The sequence below is a fragment of the Macadamia integrifolia genome, chromosome 10, assembly GCF_013358625.1.
Source record: "Macadamia integrifolia cultivar HAES 741 chromosome 10, SCU_Mint_v3, whole genome shotgun sequence".
Taxonomy (NCBI): domain Eukaryota; kingdom Viridiplantae; phylum Streptophyta; class Magnoliopsida; order Proteales; family Proteaceae; genus Macadamia; species Macadamia integrifolia.
In genome coordinates this window covers 2,980,630-3,001,908 of record NC_056566.1, presented here as the reverse complement: position 1 = coordinate 3,001,908, position 21,279 = coordinate 2,980,630, and the positions used below count along the sequence as shown (strand labels likewise).

At 37.4% G+C, this 21,279-nt stretch overlaps 1 protein-coding gene across 1 annotated transcript; it reads right to left on the bottom strand.

Moving 5' to 3' along the window:
- On the bottom strand, window positions 1-2,968 carry LOC122091963. The gene is made up of 5 exons (XM_042662230.1): window positions 2,410-2,968; window positions 1,334-1,426; window positions 781-1,230; window positions 349-661; window positions 1-238 (listed from the first exon to the last, which is right to left on the bottom strand). Exons 3-5 carry the CDS (start codon window positions 982-984, stop codon window positions 204-206), a joined length of 552 nt encoding a protein of 183 aa, XP_042518164.1. The 5' UTR covers window positions 985-1,230; window positions 1,334-1,426; window positions 2,410-2,968; the 3' UTR covers window positions 1-203.
- Between the last annotated feature and the right edge of the window lie 18,311 nt (window positions 2,969-21,279).

Genomic DNA, 21,279 nt, shown 5'->3' with positions numbered 1-21,279 from the left:
AAATGTAAACCATGTCTCCCTGTTCATTCAATGGATACTTTAAAGACATCTGAACTGTATACATCTATAATTCTTTGATCCTGCAAAAGGTTACAATGAAGATTCCCACTTGACAGTCAATGCCATTTTAGCTGTTACAATGCTCTTTTAGCACCTGATGGGGAAGCAATTAATGAAACCATGGACCATCTTCTTTAGATTTTTTATTTTTCTGTTTTTGAGAACTCTAGCACCACAACTGTACAATCAAGAAAAGGAAGAAATTAATTAAGTAGGAATTTAAGAGATTAGAAAACTCAAATCATGTGCAAGATAGAACAGATAAAATTAAGGAACAGAGAATCTTACATTGGTCATCTGTAGTGATCCAATTTCCTCTTCTAGAAGTACAAAGTTCACTGTCTTGACTAGATGTTGTTGCTTTCTTTTCATTGGAATCTGGAGCCGAAACATCCTTGGCTGAAGAATTAATGATGGGCTTGATCTGCTTTTCATCAGTTCTTGTAGAAGATGCTGTGGAAGATGACGAGCCAGTGTAAGCACAGGAAGAGGTGGAACATCTATCTGCATCCCATCTGAAGTTGCACTTGGGAGAGTTGAAGCTTGAATCATCATGATGTGCTGCTTCCTTGACAGTGCCATGGTTTTGGATGTACAAAACCTTTAATATTGATATAAGCATCATACATTTATCAGAATCAGAAGACTTATAGGAAGGAAAACTGTAACAGAGGAGATGAGAAGGAGGGATTTGATGAATGATGGGTTAGGAAGGATCACCTTTCTACTAATGTGCTTCCCTCCCTTCTCGGACTTAGCAGAAGAAGCCCATCTCAGCAGATTCATCATTCTAAAAATGGCTTTGGTCTTATCCCTTTTGGGCTTGCCTTTCTTCTCTGTTGAACCACATTGATCATTTGCAAGAGCAGATATTGGTAGAACCTTATTGTTTGCATGGGGAGCTGTGTCCCCCTTGTGACCCATACCCAATTCTTGAGGAAGCTCTTCTTCTTCTATAATCACTTGTTGCAGCCAATTATGATTGCTCTTACAAAAGCTTCCAAGTTTCTTCAAGCTAAGGGTGCCATAAAAGCATGTCCTGGGATTGTCTCTATCGACGAAACCCTGAATGTCAAATCCGGATTCTCCTCACATTCATCATTTATTTTAATCTCGGATAAATGCCACCCCTTTTATACAGAAACAGATCCTTAGAATCTGGTTTTTGGACTGTAAATATCACAGAAACATTGAAGAAAATCTTTTAATTAGTGCTAATCATTTAATATTTACTAACGAAAGGCTGTTAAGAAGAAACATTTTCATACTATACCTGTTGAAGAAGCTCTTTGTTTATTTTTATGAGTAGTGGTGCTCTCTTTGGCCTCTGTTCTTCTTGTCCTACCTTGAGAAGCCACTGAAGGATCTGTGATGCAGTAATAGCACATAAGCGATGACACAAATACTATGAATTCAATAACTTGATCTTGCATAAAAATAATAATAATAATAATAACTTGATCATGAGATTATGAAGCTCACCTGCATATCTATTGGCTGGATGATGTTTCTATATATAAAAATTATTAATAAGAGTTATAAGACTCTTTTTATGGTCAAAAGTACAGAACACTGAGTAGATCTCTCTGTTCTGAATATGAAAGAACCTGCCCATGGTTTGTGTTGTGAACAGAATAACCAAAACCCTACAGCTCACCCATTTTCTTTACCATCATCAGGGAGGCACTCAGAATTATCAAGAGAGTGGAAGTGGGGGGAGGCTTCAAATTTTGTAATAATAGGACCATAGTATCAATTTTCAGTTTCCAGAGGATATTGTGATCTTTTATTGACCTCTCTCTAGAAATGAAGTTAAATGCAAACAATTTAAAAGCTATTTTCCTCAACAATTATTTTTGTTCCAATTGCTGGTTTACAATTCTGGTTTCAAATAATAGTTTTACCTCAAAATTCCAATAATCATTCATTCACTCTGAACTACATTCACATCAACAAAATGGGTCCAATTCAAAATCACTTCTGCAGATCAAATATCCCAAATCTCTCTCCCAAGGACAGCCAATTCAGTAGCTACAAAGGGACTCTTCTCTGTGATAAGCTAGCAAACCATAGTTTTACTTATCCAATTTTATAACCCTACCCTAAGAAGTCACTTATTAAGGACTTTTGCCACAAATTTGAACATCCATTTACTCTCTTTTCTTAGAACAATATTTATCAACAACAACAAAACCTAAAAATTTTGTAACCTAAAATTGTTTAAATGCAATACAAGAACACCTAAGGTAGGGATTAGTTTAATCTGAATTGAATTCCAAACAGAACGCACAAAATTTAACCAAAAAGGAACAAAAAATACACTAAAATTTCAGTATAGAATGTGGGTACCTGTTCATCCTTCAAGTTGGATGCTGATGAAAAGGGCTCTCTGCGTATATGACAAAGAGAGTAGACGGGAATCGAACTTGATTGATTTAATTTGTAGAATATGGTTTGTGGGTTCAGAAGAACTACCGGTTCTGCAATGCCTTAAGTAAGCAGAAGAAACGTAGAAAGAATACAAGATAGCCTCCATTTGCCAATTCAGGACGATCCTAACTGGCTTGAGAACCGAACTGTAACAATGGCTGCCTGAGAGAGGTGGACAACTAGTCAAAAAGGGTATTTTGAGTAAATTTGGCAATTTCATATTTTTATTTGGTTGCATTGCCCGGAATAGCCCAGTTGAGGTGGTCTTTGCTATGTTGCCCCATGTTTGGTTATAACTTACAAACCCAAGAGATCCGGATTGGGATCCTCTCCAATACCAACGACACTCCAACAATTAATCCAAAGATTAAAAAAGTTTGGACACACATCCTCAGGTGTTGGGATGTGTGATCAAGTCTCTGCAATCCTTAGATGATCGTTGAAGAGGCGTTAGAGGATGTAGTAGTTGAAGAGGAACTTGATCCGATCCAATCCAAGCTTTGGAGGTTTCTCTTGATAGGGGATTTATACAGGTAGTTATTCAATCTGACTCCACCATTGTATAATCTTCTTTGCTATTCTGGGGCTTTCTTTATTTCCCTTTCCTTCTTCTCCTTCTTCTCTTTCTTTTTTATTTTATTTTATTTATTTATTTATTTATAGTATATTATTTTCTTTCCTCCTTCAAAAAAAAGAAAAGATGGAAATTTTTGAAGAAGAAATATTATATTCCAATTTTCCAATTTTCCGTTATTAAATCCCAAAAATGACATTTTTCATTACTTTTCTAATTGCATACCTGATTTTGCCAAATGGCAGGTCAACTAGAATAAAGAGTTAGTTGTGAAATAACTCTAAAATTCCTTACTCACGTATCAAGTTTTAACCAAATTGAAATTGATCATGTCGCAAATTAAAATCTAAAAAAAAATTATAAATGTTTCAAATTTTTTTTTTTTTTCAAGTTCAAGGATCTACCGTTGCAAACCGCCAAGCCAAGGCCCGGGTACGCTAAGACATGCTTCAAAGTTGTGGTGTATGATTGAATTTGAATAACTTTGATATGTGACTAATCCAAATCATTCCCTAGATATCAATAATTGATTTACCATGTCATTCTTCCATGTTGTAGAACTGATGCACAATTTAGAGAAGTCCTCTAGACTATGCAAACTAGGTGTTACCTTTTGTCGTTCCATCAATTCTCGTTTCTAGTGTTTTTTTTTTCAAAAAAAAAAATAAAGAAAAACACACCATAAATGCACCAAACGCTTTATTCCGTTTTTTCGTTCTCATAGAACGAAAAAACTCTAGAAACGTTTTTTTGGAATGTTACCAAACGTAGCCTTAGAGATTTTGTTTTGGCATAAAGTTCCCCCTATCTACTGATGGTCATAATCCCTTCCTTGTACGAAGTGCTGAAAATGCCCTCAAGCACCCGAAGAGTCCCATCTATCTAATAGCAATAAAAGTGTTGGTGAAGAGATTTTTGATTCACCATGCGTGAAGAAAACTCTTTTATAGGTTTTTTGGTAAGACCATGGGTGAAGAAAACTCATTCCTAGAACTAATGAAGTATGCGTGTAGTATTTTTATACTGCAATTCCAACATATGGATATCTAGGAAATGGTTTGGACTTTATTTACCCTCCCACATATATGTTCATGCATCTATCCCTCACACCTTACACCTTTTTCATAGACCTTCATTTTTTAAAAACTTGTTTTGCCACATGATCAACTATCTTTTTTGGCTGAGATTTAACCTGTTGCGTGACTAGCCCATGGCCACCTACTCCTACACTACACACCCATACACATTGTATATGATAGAGTTCCATCTCACAACCTCCTCCCATGCGGGTTCTGCTAGAGTCCTAAATGTTTATTTACCCATAAAATTTCAACCATTAGGCCAACCATATAGCATAACTGCCTCTAGATTTCCACCCGTACAAGAATGGGTGTACCAACCCATAAATCCTTCCCCATGTCTTTTTTTTTGGTTAGCAGAATTCAGAAGATACAAGAGGTCTGAGTCAGCCATCCAGTGGTGAATCGGTCGGAATTGGTTAGATCGATTCCACCTGAACCCTAGAAACATAGTGTGAATTGACTCTACCGGATCGGATGGAATTGGGATCCACTTATATCTATTTCACTCAACAGGTCAACCGATCCGATTCTGTTTTTGAAACCGTGCTGATGTATGAGAAGGGAAGGAAATGAGGAAATGAGGAAATGAAAGTGAATAGTTGAAAAAAAAATAGTTTGGTGATAGAAATGGGAAATTAGGGCTTCTAAAATATAATGGGAATTCTAGGAAAGGACTTGCAAGTTGCAACCCATCAATGCAACCCTTAGGAATGGGAGTAGTATATAATTTCTTTCTTTTTTACATATCTCAAGATAGATTTTTCTTTGGACTAATTTTTCCTTAAACCAAGGTGAAATTCACTCTCTATAGGGCTTAAGATACGTACGGAAGGGTGTTTTAGAAAATATATTAAAAACTTATAATGATTATGAACCCCAGAATGACCTGGTGAAGGAAAACTTTGTAATTTTTCTTATTTCCATTTATTTTTTTTCTCCTCTCCTTGGGAACCCCTCTGAACTTGAAACTTTATGTAATGACCCATTTTGGATCATTCCAGACCAGCCATGTTTATTAAATGGATACCTTACAGATCTTTGAACGGGTATTACATCTAATAATAATTCTTTAATACTGCAAAAAAAAAAAAAAAATTACAATGGACATTTCACTTGCCAGCCAATTACATTTTAGCTGTTACGATGCTCTTTTAGAACCTGACGGGGAAGGAATTAAAGAAACTATGGACCATCTTCTTTAGATTTTCTCTCTGTTTCAGAGCTCTAGCACCACAACTGTAAATCAAGAAAAAGAAGAAATTAATTAAGTAGGCATTTAAGAGATTACAGAAAACACATATCATGTGAAGGATAAAACCACAGAGAAAATTAAGGAACAGAGAATCTTACATTGTTCATCTGTAGTGATCCAATTTAAATTCCCTCTTCTGGAAGTACTAAGTTTAGGGTCTTGATTAGATGTTGTTGCTTCCTTTTCATTGGAATCTGGAGCTGGAGCTGGAGCTGAAACTGAAACTGAAACATCCTCTGCAGCAGAACTGATGATGGGCTTGATCTGGGTTTGATCAGTTCTTGTAGAAGATGATGTGGATGATGAAAAGCCAGAGAAAGCAGAGGAAGAGGTAGAACAGCTACCCACATCCCATCTGAAGCTGTTCTTGGAAGAGCTTAAGTTTGAATCAATATCATGTTCTGCTGCCTTGAGAGTACCTCGACTTCGGAGGTTCAAAACCTTTAATATTGATATAAGCATTGTATATTATCAGAATCGATAGATTTATATGAAGGAAGATTTGGAACAGAGGACATGAGAAGGAAGAAGGTTTTGATGAATAGTTGGTTAAGTAGGATCACCTTTTTAGCAATGTACTTCCCTCCTCCCTTCTCAGTCTTAGCAGAAGAAGCCCATCTCAGCAACTCCTTCATTCTACAAATGGCTTTGGTCTTATCCCCCTTGGGCTTGGCTTTCTTCTGTGTTGAACCACATTGATCATTTGGTAGAACCTTACTGCTTGCATTGGCAGCTAACTCCCCCTTGTGACCCATACACAATTCTTGAGCAAGCCCTTCTTCTCTTATAATCATTTGTTGCAGCCAATTATTATCATTGCTCTTACCATGGCTTCCAAGTTTCTTCAAGTTAAGACTGCCATAAAAGCATGTCCTGGGATTGTATCTATCGACTAAAACCTTGAACGTCGAATCCGGTTCCTCCTCGCATTCCACCTCACATTCTTCATCTCTTCTAGATCTAGGATGAATGCCACTCCTTTTATACAAAACCAGATCCTTACAATCTGGTTTTTGGACTGTAAATATCATATAAACATAGAAACAAATCAGTTAATTAGTACTAATCATTTAATATTCCTATATTACCAAAGAAAGCTATTAAGAAGAGAAATTTTATACCTGTTGAAGAAGCTGTTTGTTTATTGTTTCTAATAGTAGTGGTGGTTTCTTTAGCCTGTTCTTCTTGATGTCCTCCCTTGAAAAGCCACTGAAGGATCTGTGATAGTAATAGCACGTAAGCAATGATGCAAATACTATGAATTCAATAACTTGATCATGAGATTATGGAACTTACCTGCATGTCTATTGGCTTGATGATGTTAAAATGTATAAAAAGTGTAAAGAAGAGTTATATGACTCTTTTGTAGTCAAAAGGACAGTAACAGAGTGGATCTCTCTGTTCTGAATGTGTGCTAAGATTCTTGCCTACACTTAAAAGAAGGTTTTGAGAAGAGGAAGAAAATAAGGTTGAATGGGAGTGAAAATCTAACAAAGGTGGAGAGATAATAAGCAGGTAGTGAGCGGGGGTTGGTTGGCCTTGTGATTCTAGGAATATGAGAATTTTATAGGGCGACCCATGTGGTGGGGGCAACGAGATTTGGTGGGGGATAGGAAACTTTAGGATTTAATTAAGAGAATGACGTGTCTAGCCCTGGTGTCATTAGTCTCTACCATACATTTGTGCATCAACCCATAATTCTTGAGATGGTCCCAACATGAAGGGCGCCCATTGGATTGCACATTCCCCAGGATTGAATTGCTTATATAACTTTCTATCTCTCACTCTTAACTATTGCTTCTATAACTCTCTTAACCATTGGTTCTATAAGCTCCCTTTTAGTGGTTAGCAAAACTAGGAGAAATAATTGAGATTTGAAAAGTTAATGTCAGATTTTATAATCTAATTGAATGAAAAGCTAAGAGATGACTATCAAAATGAGATGTTGGCATAGTTGAGGTTGAGGAACACATTGCTCTAATGGGTTGGGTTAGCTGGTTCTGTTTGGACCCTGTGGTTCCTAAATCCTCCTTCAGATGGTCCCAATTGATGGGCCCCCTTGGGTTACTCATGCCCCAAGACTGAATTGGGTTGGAGTCTCTCAAAACCATTGGTTCTTAAGCCTACTTTTAGTGGTTAGCAAAACTAGGAGAGAAATAATTGAAAGTTGAAAAGAAAAGAAAAGAAAATGGAGGATCCACCATGTGATGAATGAAGTTAGATCAGGAATCAGTCACATTGCACTGCAGCCTATTCAAGGTGGAGTCTGGAATGGTCTCAGTCAGAATCTGAACCAAACCAACAACAACAACAGGAGGCTTTGGATTGAACCACTGGGTGGGTTGGCAAAGAATTACCACACCCTTATGAACAGTTAATCACCCCATGTCATTGTTTATTCCTTCTTTTCAGGTTAATCAATCCCTTTTGTTGTTATTAGAACTTAGAAGTCTCTAGTCTCTTGGTCAAAGCAATACCTTTTTGTTGGCAGTTTTGTTGTAACCCTCTCTCTCTCTCTCTCTCTCTCTATCCTGAGGAGATATTTTTGGTCATGGAAAGGTTATTGAATGGGTATCTCTAAGGTTTACAGACAGTGCAGTACACAATGTGGAGGTTTTGTGGGTTCATATGGATTAGGGAAGTCATAAGCATCACATAAAGGTATCTTAAAATTATAATTTAAGCAATAAAAAATGATTATTTTTGTCAAGTTAAGCATGTGTATGAGTATCCTCAGCTTTACTTTTCACTGGTTTTTAGGAGATCCAGATAAGGTGACGTGTCACTCTGCCTTCCAGTTTATGGAAAGCGCTGATGTGGCCTCATTTGGGCCCTTGGATGGAAAAACAAAATACTCATGGAGCAGAGAATTCAACAAACTTATAGTTTATGTTTAGGGTGGTACCGTCTGCCTCTTATCTGTTTAGAAAAGATAAGGACTTGATTGGTGGGCGATGTCCTTAATTCTCTATTTATTTGATTTGTTTGAATGGATCAGATTTGGCATGCAAGAAATTTCCATGAATCCATCCACCATTAGTTTTATTTTTCAAGAACAAAGAAATAAAATGATCATTGTTGAGTTGATAAGTAGAGATATGCAGAAACTAGGTCTTGAGTCTCTTGACCCTAGTATGACACCAAATAGAGCTGTTTGGAGGACAAAGATCCATGTTATTGATTGCGTTTAGGTGGGGGATAGCCCAGAGATGTTGCATTGTGTAGTTTCTTTTCTTTATCTTTTTCCTTTTTTCCTCTTATTTCTTTTATCTTTTTCTTTGACTGACGAATCCATATAGTCGACCTCATTCAGTTGGAAAAAGGTTGAGTTGTTATCGTAATAAAGAAATAAAAATTCATCTCAATTCACCCTTACCCAAAGTAAAAATTTATACATTGAGGTTGGTTGATTTCAAATTTTATCAGTAGTCGCATGCTTTTTTGCTTATATTAAATGAAGCTTGAGACATGATCCAGGACACCTACAAAATTGTGAGCCCATTTGTTTTTCTATTTCCATTATGTTTAGGTAGAAATTTTCTAAGAACACTAAAATGCCTATCAAACTGGGGCAGAGCAACCTATGGTCTGATCCATGGGTTCCCTTTACATAAGATTTTAGGGTTTCTCATCCTAAGCCTATGAATTGTTTGGAGTTTGTTGCTAACTTTATTGCTCTTAGTCACTAAGGCTTGGAAAATTGACCTCCAATTACCAATTTTCTCATCTGATTTTGTGGTTGAGGTGGTAAAAATTTCTTGAGCTCCATCGTTTTCAATCAAAACAGCTTACCATGTTTCCAATTATCTTCCCCTCCTTGTTCTATTCCATCCTCTACTAAGAAATCTCTACAGAATTTGGACGTTTCTCCCACAATTGAGTCATTTGTGGCCTGCCATGATTCTTTATTTATTTATTTATTTTTTTCTTAAGAAGAGAGAAATTTTATAGAGAGAAAGATGACTAGGAGAAACACCGAGCATCAACAAGGGACCTATTTATAATAAAAGGGGGTGAATTAATCCACCACACTCGGGAAAGTTTAAGCCTATTGGCCCCCGAGGCAAGAAAATCCGTAAGAGAGTTGTAATCCCTGCCAATAAAACTGAAATTAATGGAAGTAAAGAAGCGCGACAAAGATAAGACTTCTACCACAAGTGAAGCAGCCGCCCAGTCTAGCGACGTCGAGGACCCGTTGAGAGATGCAATGGCAGCTTGGTAGTCCGAATTGATGTTAATCCTTTAGACTCCGAGGGTAAGAGCGAGGAGCATCCCATCACGAATGGCTTCAAGTTCGGGTGGCGGCAGCAGAATTGGACATGTGCCACCTATATTTTCCCTCAAAGAAAGTTCCACCCGAGTCCCAGATGATGGAACCCCATCCACCCGAGTGTAAGTTGGCATCCTAGGAACCATCATAGAAGATGGAAAAGTGATCAACCTGAAGTGGAGGAATTTGGGCTATCGGCATAGAGACACAAGAGCCGTTGCAATGGTGAGATTCCAGTCTGACCCTTTAGCAATCATATGGGAGTAGGATGCAAATGTGGAATCGATGGACGACACAACGAAATCAAAGATGGTGCAGTTCCTTGTTTTCCAAATCTTCCAGATAATGGAGCACCAGATAAGATCCATGTCCGATTGAGAAGATGCCCCGTTGAATCTAGAGTGAACAAAGGTGTACCAATCTTGTAGAGAGGTGCCACAAAAATATGAGACATCGAGTCTAAGGGGGGAGGCCTTCCAGCTAGCGGCAACATGATTGTAAGAAAAAAGAACATAGAGAGTGCTTTCCTCCTCAGTATGGCATATGGGGCAGAGTCGAGTAAGTCTGATACCCCTATCAGAGAGACACGCAGCTGTTGCGATGGCCTAATGGCTACATCTTCAGAGAAAGACATGTACCTTGGGTTGAGTTTGCATTTTCCAAAATTTTGACCAGAAAGGGTCAAAGGAGGTGTGTGAGCTACTAAGGGATGGGGAGTCAAGTCGAGGAAGACAGGCATAGTATGTGGACCGAACTGAGAAGGACCCATTCTTTAAGAGACACCATAACCAGCCATCTTGCGTAGAAGGGGACAAAATTGGTAGCTGTTGGATGGCACACACATCGGACAAGCTAAATAACATGTGAAGGAGATCAGATTTCCAGTGGAAACGCTAATCAATAAGGGTGCTGACCTATGCATTCTGAGCCTGAGATGGGTGACATGTAATTCGGCCAAGAGGGAGGGTGGGAATCCAGGGGTCTGTGAAGATTCTAGTTGAGTTGTTGTAGATACCAAATTTTGTCACCCCTCGGCAATGATGATAATATGAAGAATTACATGTTAAACATTTTAGACTTAGAGAATTTTCAAGCTTAAAGTAGAAAATGACCATTTTTCCCCTATAAACTTTCAGAAGAAAATGTTTTCAAAAATTAGAATTTGATGTTATGGATTATTGTCGTTTGTCCCCTCCAGTCGGACATTACACTTTGATGTGAGAACTATGCGAATCGATGCCCGATTCTCTCTTTCATTATCTGATCGGGGTCTCTAATTTATGCATATTTTCGTAAAGGTTCTTGGTCGAGACCACAATCATGTCTCACATCATTGGATAGTGCTCGGACTGAGCTTTCTAACGACATATTACATGTCGAATTCTGACTAACGGTTTGAAAGATATGACCCCTGGAAGTTGATTCCAAAGTTCGGTATCAGATTCCATTCCGAGCAACCAAGGAGTGCCACATGGCGTCCAAACCCCTTTGTCCAAAAGCAAGCATTTTTGGATAATTCTCTCTAGTTTTTTTGTCCCACATCGGAAATAAGAGAGAATTGTCTCAAGTCCCAAAGCTATAAGTATAGCCCTTCATCTCTTTAAAAAGGGAGAAGGAAAAAATTGAGAATTTGGGAGAGAGGATGGCCCCATAAAGGTTTTAGCTAACTTATTCCCTCTAAGATCAAATATTCTCCAAGTCTAAAAGTTTAACACATTAATCCTTCCTTGAGCAGGGAGATCTAATCCGATTCGATTCGATTCGATTTGGGGCTTGAAGCACAAGGGTTATCTCCCATTGTTTCTTGATTAAAGCGGGGTTTAAGGTATTTTTCTTCTCCTAATTGTAATTTAGAACTAGTTTATCTAATTTAATAGCTTAGGTTCTAATTTATTAATAATTGGTTCATTTAGATTAATTAGGTTTAATTGGTTTCATTTTGGTCTAATATGGTTTATTATATGTAACCCGATTCAATTAGGTGTATTTAGATTTAATTGGTTCATTTAGATTCATTAGATTTAATTAGTTTCAATTTGGTTTAATATGGTTCAATTAGATGTAATTAGGTTCATTCAGACTTAATTATTATTTTTTGGTTTGTTTTAATTTAAATTGATTTTGAATTTACATTTGGCTTTATGATTCTACTTAATTGTTAATTGTTTTATCCTTTAGATCTATGCCCTTGGATTAGGATCCAAGAACCCTAATCCTTTCTCCCTTTTCTTTATCTCTTCTCCCATCTTTTCTTCCTTCCTTTCTTCTTTTCCTTGTAGCAGAAAATCAGCCGCCTCCCTCCTCTTCTTCTCCTTCCCTTCTCCATGGCTGCCACCTCCCATTTCTTCTTCCAAACCTGCAACCCTTTCCTTATTTTTCTTCTTCTTCTTCTTCTTCTTCTCTTCTTTTCTCTTTTACCATGGCCGAATCCTCTCCACCCCCTTCTCCTTCCTTTCTTTTTCCTTAACCGAACCTGAACCCATCTTCTCGTCCTTTTTCTTTCTACTGAAACCCTCCGAACCTTCCTCCTCTCTTGTAACTTATTCCATCCCTTCCAGCAGCCACCATTCATCTACCTCCCATCTTCTTCTTCTTTTCCTTGTTGAACCCCAACTCTAGTTGCCAACTCTTCTTCTCCTTCTCTCATTCTTCTTTTTCTCTTCTGTTTCCTTGCTGCTACAACTGCTAACCAGTCCCACCGAACTGAAACCTGCAACTTCTTTCTCTTCTTCTTCTTTTTCTCTTCTTTTTCCTTGCTGCTACAACTGCTAACCAGTCCCACCGAACCGAAACCTGCAACTTCTTTCTCTTCTTCTTTTTCTTCCATGGCCGACACCACTCACCTTCTCCTCCTCTTCTGTTCCTCTTTGCTGAACTTGCAACTCACCTCTCTCCCTTCCCTCTTTCTTGCTTCCCCTGTGACCGAAGCCTATCTCCACTGCCCCTCCTTGCTGCAACTGAAACCCATCTTCTTCTCCTTCATCCTCTCCTCTTCTCCCCCTCCTTTCTCCATAACTGAAATCATCCCGTACTTCTTCCCACTTACCTTTCTCCATAACCAAAATCTGAACCATTACAGCTCCCATCTTCTTCCCTTTGCCAAAATCCATCTCCAGCCCATCGTCTTCTCTTCTTCTTCCTATTTTATTTTCTTGTTTTTTTTTATTTCTTTAATTTGCTGATTAGATAGTCCATATTTGTAATACCCACAACCTTTTATTTCATTTCTATTTTCTGTGTGGAATCTTCTCCTCCTTTCGTTCTTTATTTTTATTTTATCCATTTTGGTTTGATTTCAAGTCTGTAATGTATCCGGTCCTAAAATTTAGGGTTGGGATTCCCCTAATTTTAAGCTTTAAAATCAAATGATTTTCTTTTATTTCCCTTTTAATAAAGTATGGGACGTAGTCTAGGGCGAATGTGAGCAAGGGCATGGCTGGCCCCCCTCAAACCGGCTCGTAGCATTAGGTGTGTATTGAGGATTTAGGTTTTCCTACTATCTCATATCTTTTGTACTCCAACCCTCACTCGCATTAATGTAGTACTAATCTAGATTGATTAAAGTAACGTAGTTAACTTAATTAGTCATTTCAACTGTTGTCTATTCAATTGTGGTTTGTTAATTTAGCTTTTTAAATCACTGCATTTGGTTTCTTCATTCAATTCAATTTATTAAACTTGTGTAATTACCAATCTTTTTCCCTCTAGTGGTTTATTTATTTTAATCGATCAACTAATTAGTTATTTAATGTAGGGTAATTAACTAGATTAATTAGTTAAAATATTCTCTTCTCATTAGCTTAACTAGGGTTTTAAAAAATGTTTAACTCATCTTAGATTAGCTTAAGGTAAACATAATTAGTGCAATTAGGTTTCATAATTAATTTAATTAAACTTTAAGTTTAGTTTAATCCTCCTATACTAGATTAGGTAGATTAGTAAAAATGCATTCATTTAATGTAATTAATCCATTTCATTTTTTTATAAATTAATTAGGTCTCATTTAATTTATAAATCTTTTTACCAATTAAATTAAGTAGGATTGCAATAATTTATTTCACAAATTACTAGGGATTGGGATTAATAATTTTAATTAATTCAATTTGAGATTTCATAAATTCATTAATCATCCATCTAGGTTAGGCTCAATTAATTGAGTTAGTTTAATTTAGGTTTTTTTTAATTTTTTTAATTAGCGTAATCATTTCATTATTTGCATCATAACCTAGCTAGCATAATTTAGACACTTGGTTTAGGGTTTTCACATGTCATGTTCAGATACATAGTTTAGGGTTTTCAGTGACCTAGATTTAGGACTAGTTAGTAGGGTACAAACAAACGTTGGTCAAACAGAAGGAGACCGGCCTTAGGGGCAGGCAGATTGGATGCCTAACACCTTCCCAGTCTGTCACTTGACACTTGTCCAGAATCTTGGTGTAAACCAGCTTTATCCATCAGAGTCATTAGTCTCTCTCCCTTGATTGAGGGAGACATTTATGGGTCCTAAACCCTTTCTAGGTGGCGACTCCCTTTTACCCATAACGTGTATCCCCCCTTTGTCATTTGATGACTAGGGGATACTATCTCATCTCATTAGAGTCGAACCCTAGCGTGTGTACATGAGCTACACGCTATATCGCGACCCGACGGAGGTCCGTGATACCTACAATTGCCATTGCTGATTTTCCTCCGAAGGTCTTTAAGAAGAACTTCCCTTCCTTTCACAAGACTTTTCCATCCCCACGAGCTCTGACAATGGGGTGAGGCATCTTGAAAATTTACAGTAGGGAAGTACTTCCCTTTTAATAGTTTTACCCAAAGGCTGTCTGGGTTTTGAATGATGCGCCAACACTACTGAGCAAGGAGGGCATGATTGAAGGATATGAAATCTCTAAAGCCAAGGCCTCCTTCTTTCTTCAGTCTACAAAGTGTCTTCCAATTTACCCATTGAATGCCACGGTCCTGGCTGCTCCTCCATTAGAACTATCTAGTAAATTTATTGAGCTTTTTACATAGATCACGAGGAAGGATGAAATTGAACATTGCAAAAGCTGGGATGGCCGATACCACAGATTTAATCAAAGTGTACTTGCTTGCACCTGAGAGCAGTTTGTCATGCCATCCATTCAATTTTTCATGCAACCGATCGGAGATGTAGGCAAAGATTTCTTGCTTTGACTTCCAGAAAAAGGTTGGCAGTCCAAGATAAATTCTGTGGGATTGGACTTCGACTAAGCCGATAGAAGAACATATACTTGTGCGGATGTGGGGATTTGTTTTTGGGCTGAACATGATCTTTGATTTCTCCATGTTTAATTGTTGCCCTGAAGCCTTGCAATATTCTTCTAGAATACCTCTGATCTGATTACATTCTACAGCCTTGGCCTTGGAGAAGATCATACAGTCATCTGCGAACAAGTGGGATATGGATGGGCCGGTTCTACTAATATTGATGCCGGAAATGGCCCTGGAAACCATAGCAATGGTGAAATGACGAGAGGGGCCTTCCTGGCATAGGATGAAGAGATACGGACTGAGTGGGCAACCTTGCTTGAGACCGCGGGAAGGGGAAACATGGCCGATTATGGCACCATTGACTTTAATGTGGTACTCGACTGTGGAAACACATTGCATCACCCAATGTATCCATTGACCTGCAAAACCAAAATTTATCAGAATTTGTTCTAAGAAAGCCCATTCGACTCCATCGTATGCCTTGCTAAGGTCAAGTTTGATGGCCGCATAACCTCCTTTGCTTCTTAACCGTTGCATAAAAGAAATGATTTCGTGGGAGATGAAAATATTGTGTGATATGCACTAGCCAGGAACAAATGCACTCTGGTTTTGGCTAATAATTGAATCCAATAGGGGTTTGAGTTGGTTTGCTAGACATTTGGCTATGATCTTATAGATCACAAAGCAAAGGCTTATGGGACGGAGGTGGTCCATTTCAAAAGAGTTCTTGCGTTTGGGAAATTAAGGTGAGCACAATCCTATTGCAAGATCTTAAAAGATAACCACGAGAAAAGTTAAAACCACTTTGGTGGAGAGAAATATGATTTCAAACCCATTTTGTCCTCGTTGCAACATAAGAGTTGAAACTATTACTTGTGCCCTTTTATCTACATATAAATTCTTTGAGGTGAGATAATGAGTAGAAGTGAGGATCCAACGGCTGGGGTGCATGCCGGGGCCCACCCAGTCGTTGGATCCTTATAATAAATTGAGTTTGACGAACAGGATGATATAGGCCTTGGCGGCTATCTCCATTGACAGCCCTTCGTATACATACAACCCCTTTACGGGAATTTCCTTTTGGTCTCCTCCTATACAAGGTTACCAAAGATGATATAGTTCTTGAACTTACTATTGTGATTGGACTTGATGCATAATTTACTTACGACAAAAAGGAAGTTTAAATAAAATTTTCATTTTTTTTTTTTGGGGTAAGAGAACAAAGATTTTCATTGAAGACAACTATTTGGAGATCGAATCAAAATTTTATGAAAATAAGTACTACATTGATTATGATTTAATTGCGACTCAAATTGGCCTAGAATCAGCTGAACTCAATTTGACTCAGTCAATCTTGGGTAGACATAGAACTTGCTGGTTAAGAATCAGAATTATTCAGGATCAGTTGATTCCATAGATTCTGATCCAATTTTTAAACCTTGCATAACACACCACTTTAGAAAACTCCACAAATATATGAAGGCAACAAGGACCAAACTTAAACAATATAAGACTATACCTCTATAATTTCAAACATCTCAACACGCATAGCGCATATCACTTTTATACCATGTTTCAAAAACTCAGCGAAATCTTGGATAATTTGGTGTTTTTTATTTTTAATGAAATTAAATGTTTACCAAACACAAAAAGACAATTTCGGTCATCTCACCAAAATTTCGATAAAAAAAAATACTATTTTGTCAAAATTTCGGTTATCTTGGTTTTTTCGCTAATTTCGACCATTAACTCCATAAAATGACTAAGCAAAACATATGGAAAAAGTACACTATTTCTGTGAAATTTCGATATTTCAGTGGTTTTGAAATCACTAAAACACCGAAAAGAAACAAATTCTTGAACCTTGCTCTATACAAGAAAACCCTTTCAGCCAATGCTTTTACTGGATTTGACGACAGATCCACTCCAGTCACATGAAGGTACTAGTGAAAAAAAAATGACCCTTTATGTTTGTTTCACCAATACTTTCAAATGACTTTGAGAGGAGCTAGACCCTTCACCACTCATAGCAAATAGAAATTGCCTTGTCTCATTTGTTTTCTTGGGATGACCTTTGTTCACTTTTTAATGAGAGCAAATTTGGAGTAGTAAATTTTTCTGATGGGGATAATTAACAAACAGAATACCTTTCACTGGAAGGTTCAGCTAAGCAAAGCTGAAAGTGAAACAGAGATCTTCACCACTTAATAATTAAGAATAGCTTTTCTCCTTTCTTCTAGGAAAGTGAGATAAATAAATAATCCATGGGGTCAGAGTGGTTGGGGTTATCGAGTGATTCCTACTTTTTATTAGTAAGACTAATTTGACTCAAATGACTAATATAAATAGGGTGTTGGAATTAATACGAGTTTGTGGATTGACTCCAAAAAGTATGGGGATGACTTTAGATTGCTGTAACCAATAATCTTACGCAAAACAAAGGAGGATTATGAGGATCTTCGAAATCGGGTCATCTCAATCCACCAGCTGGTATCAACAAAAAAGTTATAGAAGTTTTAAATCAATAATTCATTTAAGAATGAGGTTAGGTATACTGTCGACTTCCTTAGAGTTAGCGATTCAATCAACGGAAGGACTAGCTTGAAAGAGATAGACACAGTGTTGGATATATCGCTAACATACCCAGCCTTTTTCCTTCATTTAGACCTCTTTATTTCACCTACAGCTTTTGATTTCTAGATAACCAGATTGATATATGTAAGTTTGATTGGGTTTGGCCCAACAGTGAGATTGTCAAATGGGCTAAGTTAGGGAATGAGCTCTGGAGTTGATCGTCTATGTTTACTTCTTTATTATTAGCATGAGATCACTTGGGCCAACCTCTACTTAGCCCCTCTGAAAATCTCATTTTTAATGGGAAAATCCAATTGTCAATTTGAGCCCAACACACACCGAGTCACAATCTATTGCCATGAGAAAAAGGGAGAACATATCCTCTCCAGTGCGCATCCAATGACTGGGGGTACGTGTTTGTTAGTCATCCAATACATATTGGACATATTAGTACACTAGAGAGGATCTGGATCCAACAAAGGGCACTATTATTGTAGGCTCTATCTCACTCTCTCTCAGATTCATTTGAAAATGTGAGGGTTTCTCTATCGCTCTCCGCCTCACATTTGACAACCACTTCAAATAGCAGGACTAGGAAAGAGAAGTGTAGGCCCTCCTTGAGATGGGAAGAATGTTTGATCCCACATATTTTATGTATGTATCACTAAGATCGAAATTATATACTTTCATCCAAATGCGGAGAAACTAACAACCAATGAAGGATAACCTGCTCATCTTTGTCACATACTAGATCCTCTATATATGTTAGCTAAATTTAAATTGATCTCATTTGTCTCTCTCAAACTGACATACTCAAATAGGAAAGTGGAATTGTTAGTGGTGGTAAACCCTCCCCATGAAATGAAGCTTCTCAAATCTTTCTCAAATTGGCTGTTGATTGGTTTGATCTCTCTCCCGACCAATTTCCCTAGGTGTTGGAAATCCAGTCGGCTCAAAGAATCGCTGGTGATCTACGACCACCCTTTGTTTCGCCAAAAAAAATGCCCAATTCTTCCCTACCGAGAAGTGCCCCCCATATACTACAGAGTCAGACGTTTTCGGAGCTAGGTTGGAAGAGAGAAAGAAAGAAAGAATGATTCGATCTACTAACTGGAACATATTGCATGAGTGTAACTACTCCCTTGGTTGGGGGCTGTGTCGTCCTGCCTTTTGATTGATACACAATTGAGGAGGCCGCCGCTTCCTTCTAATGGTAGTCCACACACTCGAGGATTGGTCAATTCTATTTCTTGATGGGGGCAGGAAAAGGGTATAACTCAGTGATAAAATGTCACCTTAGTTGAGTTGCCACTCAAAAGGAACAACAAGTGCAGCGTGGAGATAAAGATTTGAATATGTGGCAATGAAACCATGTTCAGCTAGTCCAAATGTGCTGTGTATTAATAGATGTCTTCAGCTCAAGTCATTAGATGACTGTGTTGGAGTTTTAAGTTCCAAAACAACTAGTCTATTCCTTTGTTCAAGTTCTTTGGTACTAGTAAAAGCATGTGAGCTAATGTTTGGTCCCACATTAGAAATTTGTAAAAATTGCTTTGGGTATATATATAGGAATTAGTCTTTAAGGGACATAGGGATCCTTCTCTCCAAACTCTCTCATGTGTTAGGGACTTTTCCTTTACTTTTAGTCACATGTTTTTGGCTCTAAAATTCGAAATTTTAATTTCCATTATTGTGAAAGACTATAGTATACAAGGGACACACCCATACATGTATGTACATGTCAGTACATGCATATATGTATAGCATGAAAGGAGTATGTATACTGACACCTATAGAGAATAGATACACCTTGTGTATGAAGGGACACATACATATACATATACAAGTACCTGTAGACGTACAGGTACACCTGTATGAAGGGACACATACATATACATATACAAGTACCTATAGACGTACAGGTACACCTGTACATGTACGGTGTACTTGTACAAGTACGTTTGAGCCTAGATATAAATACCCATTGCCTCTATGCCAAAATGAGATAACAAATCCATAGAGAATGTCTGTCGTGTCTTGTACACTCATACCATATTGTATTCTATGTTGTTTCTTCTTTTCGCCTCCCTCTCTTTGAGTTTCTTAATATAGCTTATGGGTTCCCTTTCTTAATCACATTTAGGAGAACTATCTTTGTGATTAGAAGGTGATTTTATCTTGAAGGTAAAAGAGCAGGTTGACCATTTTTGCATAAATTAGGGGTTCTTTAACACCTTAAAGAAAGTATCTTATACGACTTCACCCTATTGTACCTGCATATGAATCTATTGTTTCAACTTTTGTCCCGATACAAGGATTAAATCTCAAAGGTTAATGCATCACCTACGTTCATTTTAGATAAGTCTAACACTGCCTTTTTAATAATATTGTTAAACAGATTGATCTATTACACTGATTAGCTGTGATTACATGTAACCAAGATTTACCCTTGAACTTAAACTGTAAAATCGGAAGGATTCGAAGGGTTCTCGTTAGCAAAAAGATTAAAAGAAAAAGTTCATCATTATCTCAAACCGTCTGCTAAAGACTGAGAGACAGTTTCATGAATCCAAGTCCAATCGGTGAGTGGACAGCAGAAAGCAGAGAGAGATTCATGAATCCATGCTACTGTTGTTATACTACTTGCCCATGCATATCGTTAGCTGGCAATTAACTTTTGAATGGAGCCACAGAGCCCACTCGATGAGAGCCCCACTTGTTCAAAAGTAAAAGAGATGTGACAATATAAACTAAACAATGAAACAATTTGAGACCATTCTTGTAACTTTCTTTTGAACTGCCTATCATTTTTGATCATTTTGTTTTTTAATAAGTAAACTTTGTAACAAGATCCTAGGTTATTGAATAACAAAAAAAATTAATAATATAACCATTTGTTGGAGGTATGGTGTCTTGTATTTCATCACACACGGATATGTGGGTTGCTTCTGAAGAGCCACTAAGAGACTCAGAGGAATGTATCCACCTTGTGTGTTGTCTTCGCTATTAGGGCCTCAACAAATTGGTTGTGGGGTTTAGGGCGGTAGTTCTTGAGAAATTTTTTTTATATGGGTATTTTTGTAAAGTGTACTTATATAATGTTGCTATGAATTGTATGTAGAAATGCAACCCTAAAATGATGCAAAAAATAATGAAAAAACAAGAACAAATAATGCAAACAGATTTACGAGGTTCAACAAGATTGCCTATGTCCTCGGTGAAATGAAATCTTGTTTCACTATCAATGAAAAATAGGATTACAGTGCTCGTCCTCACGCCTCTCTTAGATTGCTTATAGATAAATGTGATCTTGCTATAAATATATATATAGTGGAACCTTATATGAAAAATTTACAGAAATACCCATATACCCTTAAAAAATATCCTATGCCCCTCCAGAATTTTGACCTACTTTTACCACATGGAATTAAAGACATCATATCCCCAACATTGCAGTGAGATCATTCTCTATAATTTGAGAGAGGTGTGAGGATGAGCATCTGTAGCCCTATTTTCCTTAAATAGTGAAGTAAATCTCATTTCACCGTGGGACGTAGGTAAATTTGTCAAACATTATGTGATTATTTGTTTGCGATTACCATTCGTTTCCCACATCGTTTTGAGTTTGCATTTATTCACCAAATTCAGTTTCGGATTTATGTTCTTATCTTACTATTCAGTCATCATAAGACATTCAAAAAATAAAGTTAGAAAAGTTAAAGGAGAATCCTCCTGGCCCTCTTTCTTTTTATTTAACCTGATTCACCTCAGTAATAATGAGTACCAATTCAAAAGCAAAAGA

Bases quoted from the DNA above. Each gene is read 5' to 3' on its own strand.
- LOC122091963 (XM_042662230.1), bottom strand. From the start codon at position 984: ATGGGTCACAAGGGGGACACAGCTCCCCATGCAAACAATAAGGTTCTA. The intron at 662-780 runs GTGATCCTTCCT...TCAATATTAAAG, and splicing joins GGAAGCACATTAGTAGAAAG to GTTTTGTACATCCAAAACCA. The intron at 239-348 runs GTAAGATTCTCT...TTGATTGTACAG, and splicing joins GATCACTACAGATGACCAAT to TTGTGGTGCTAGAGTTCTCA.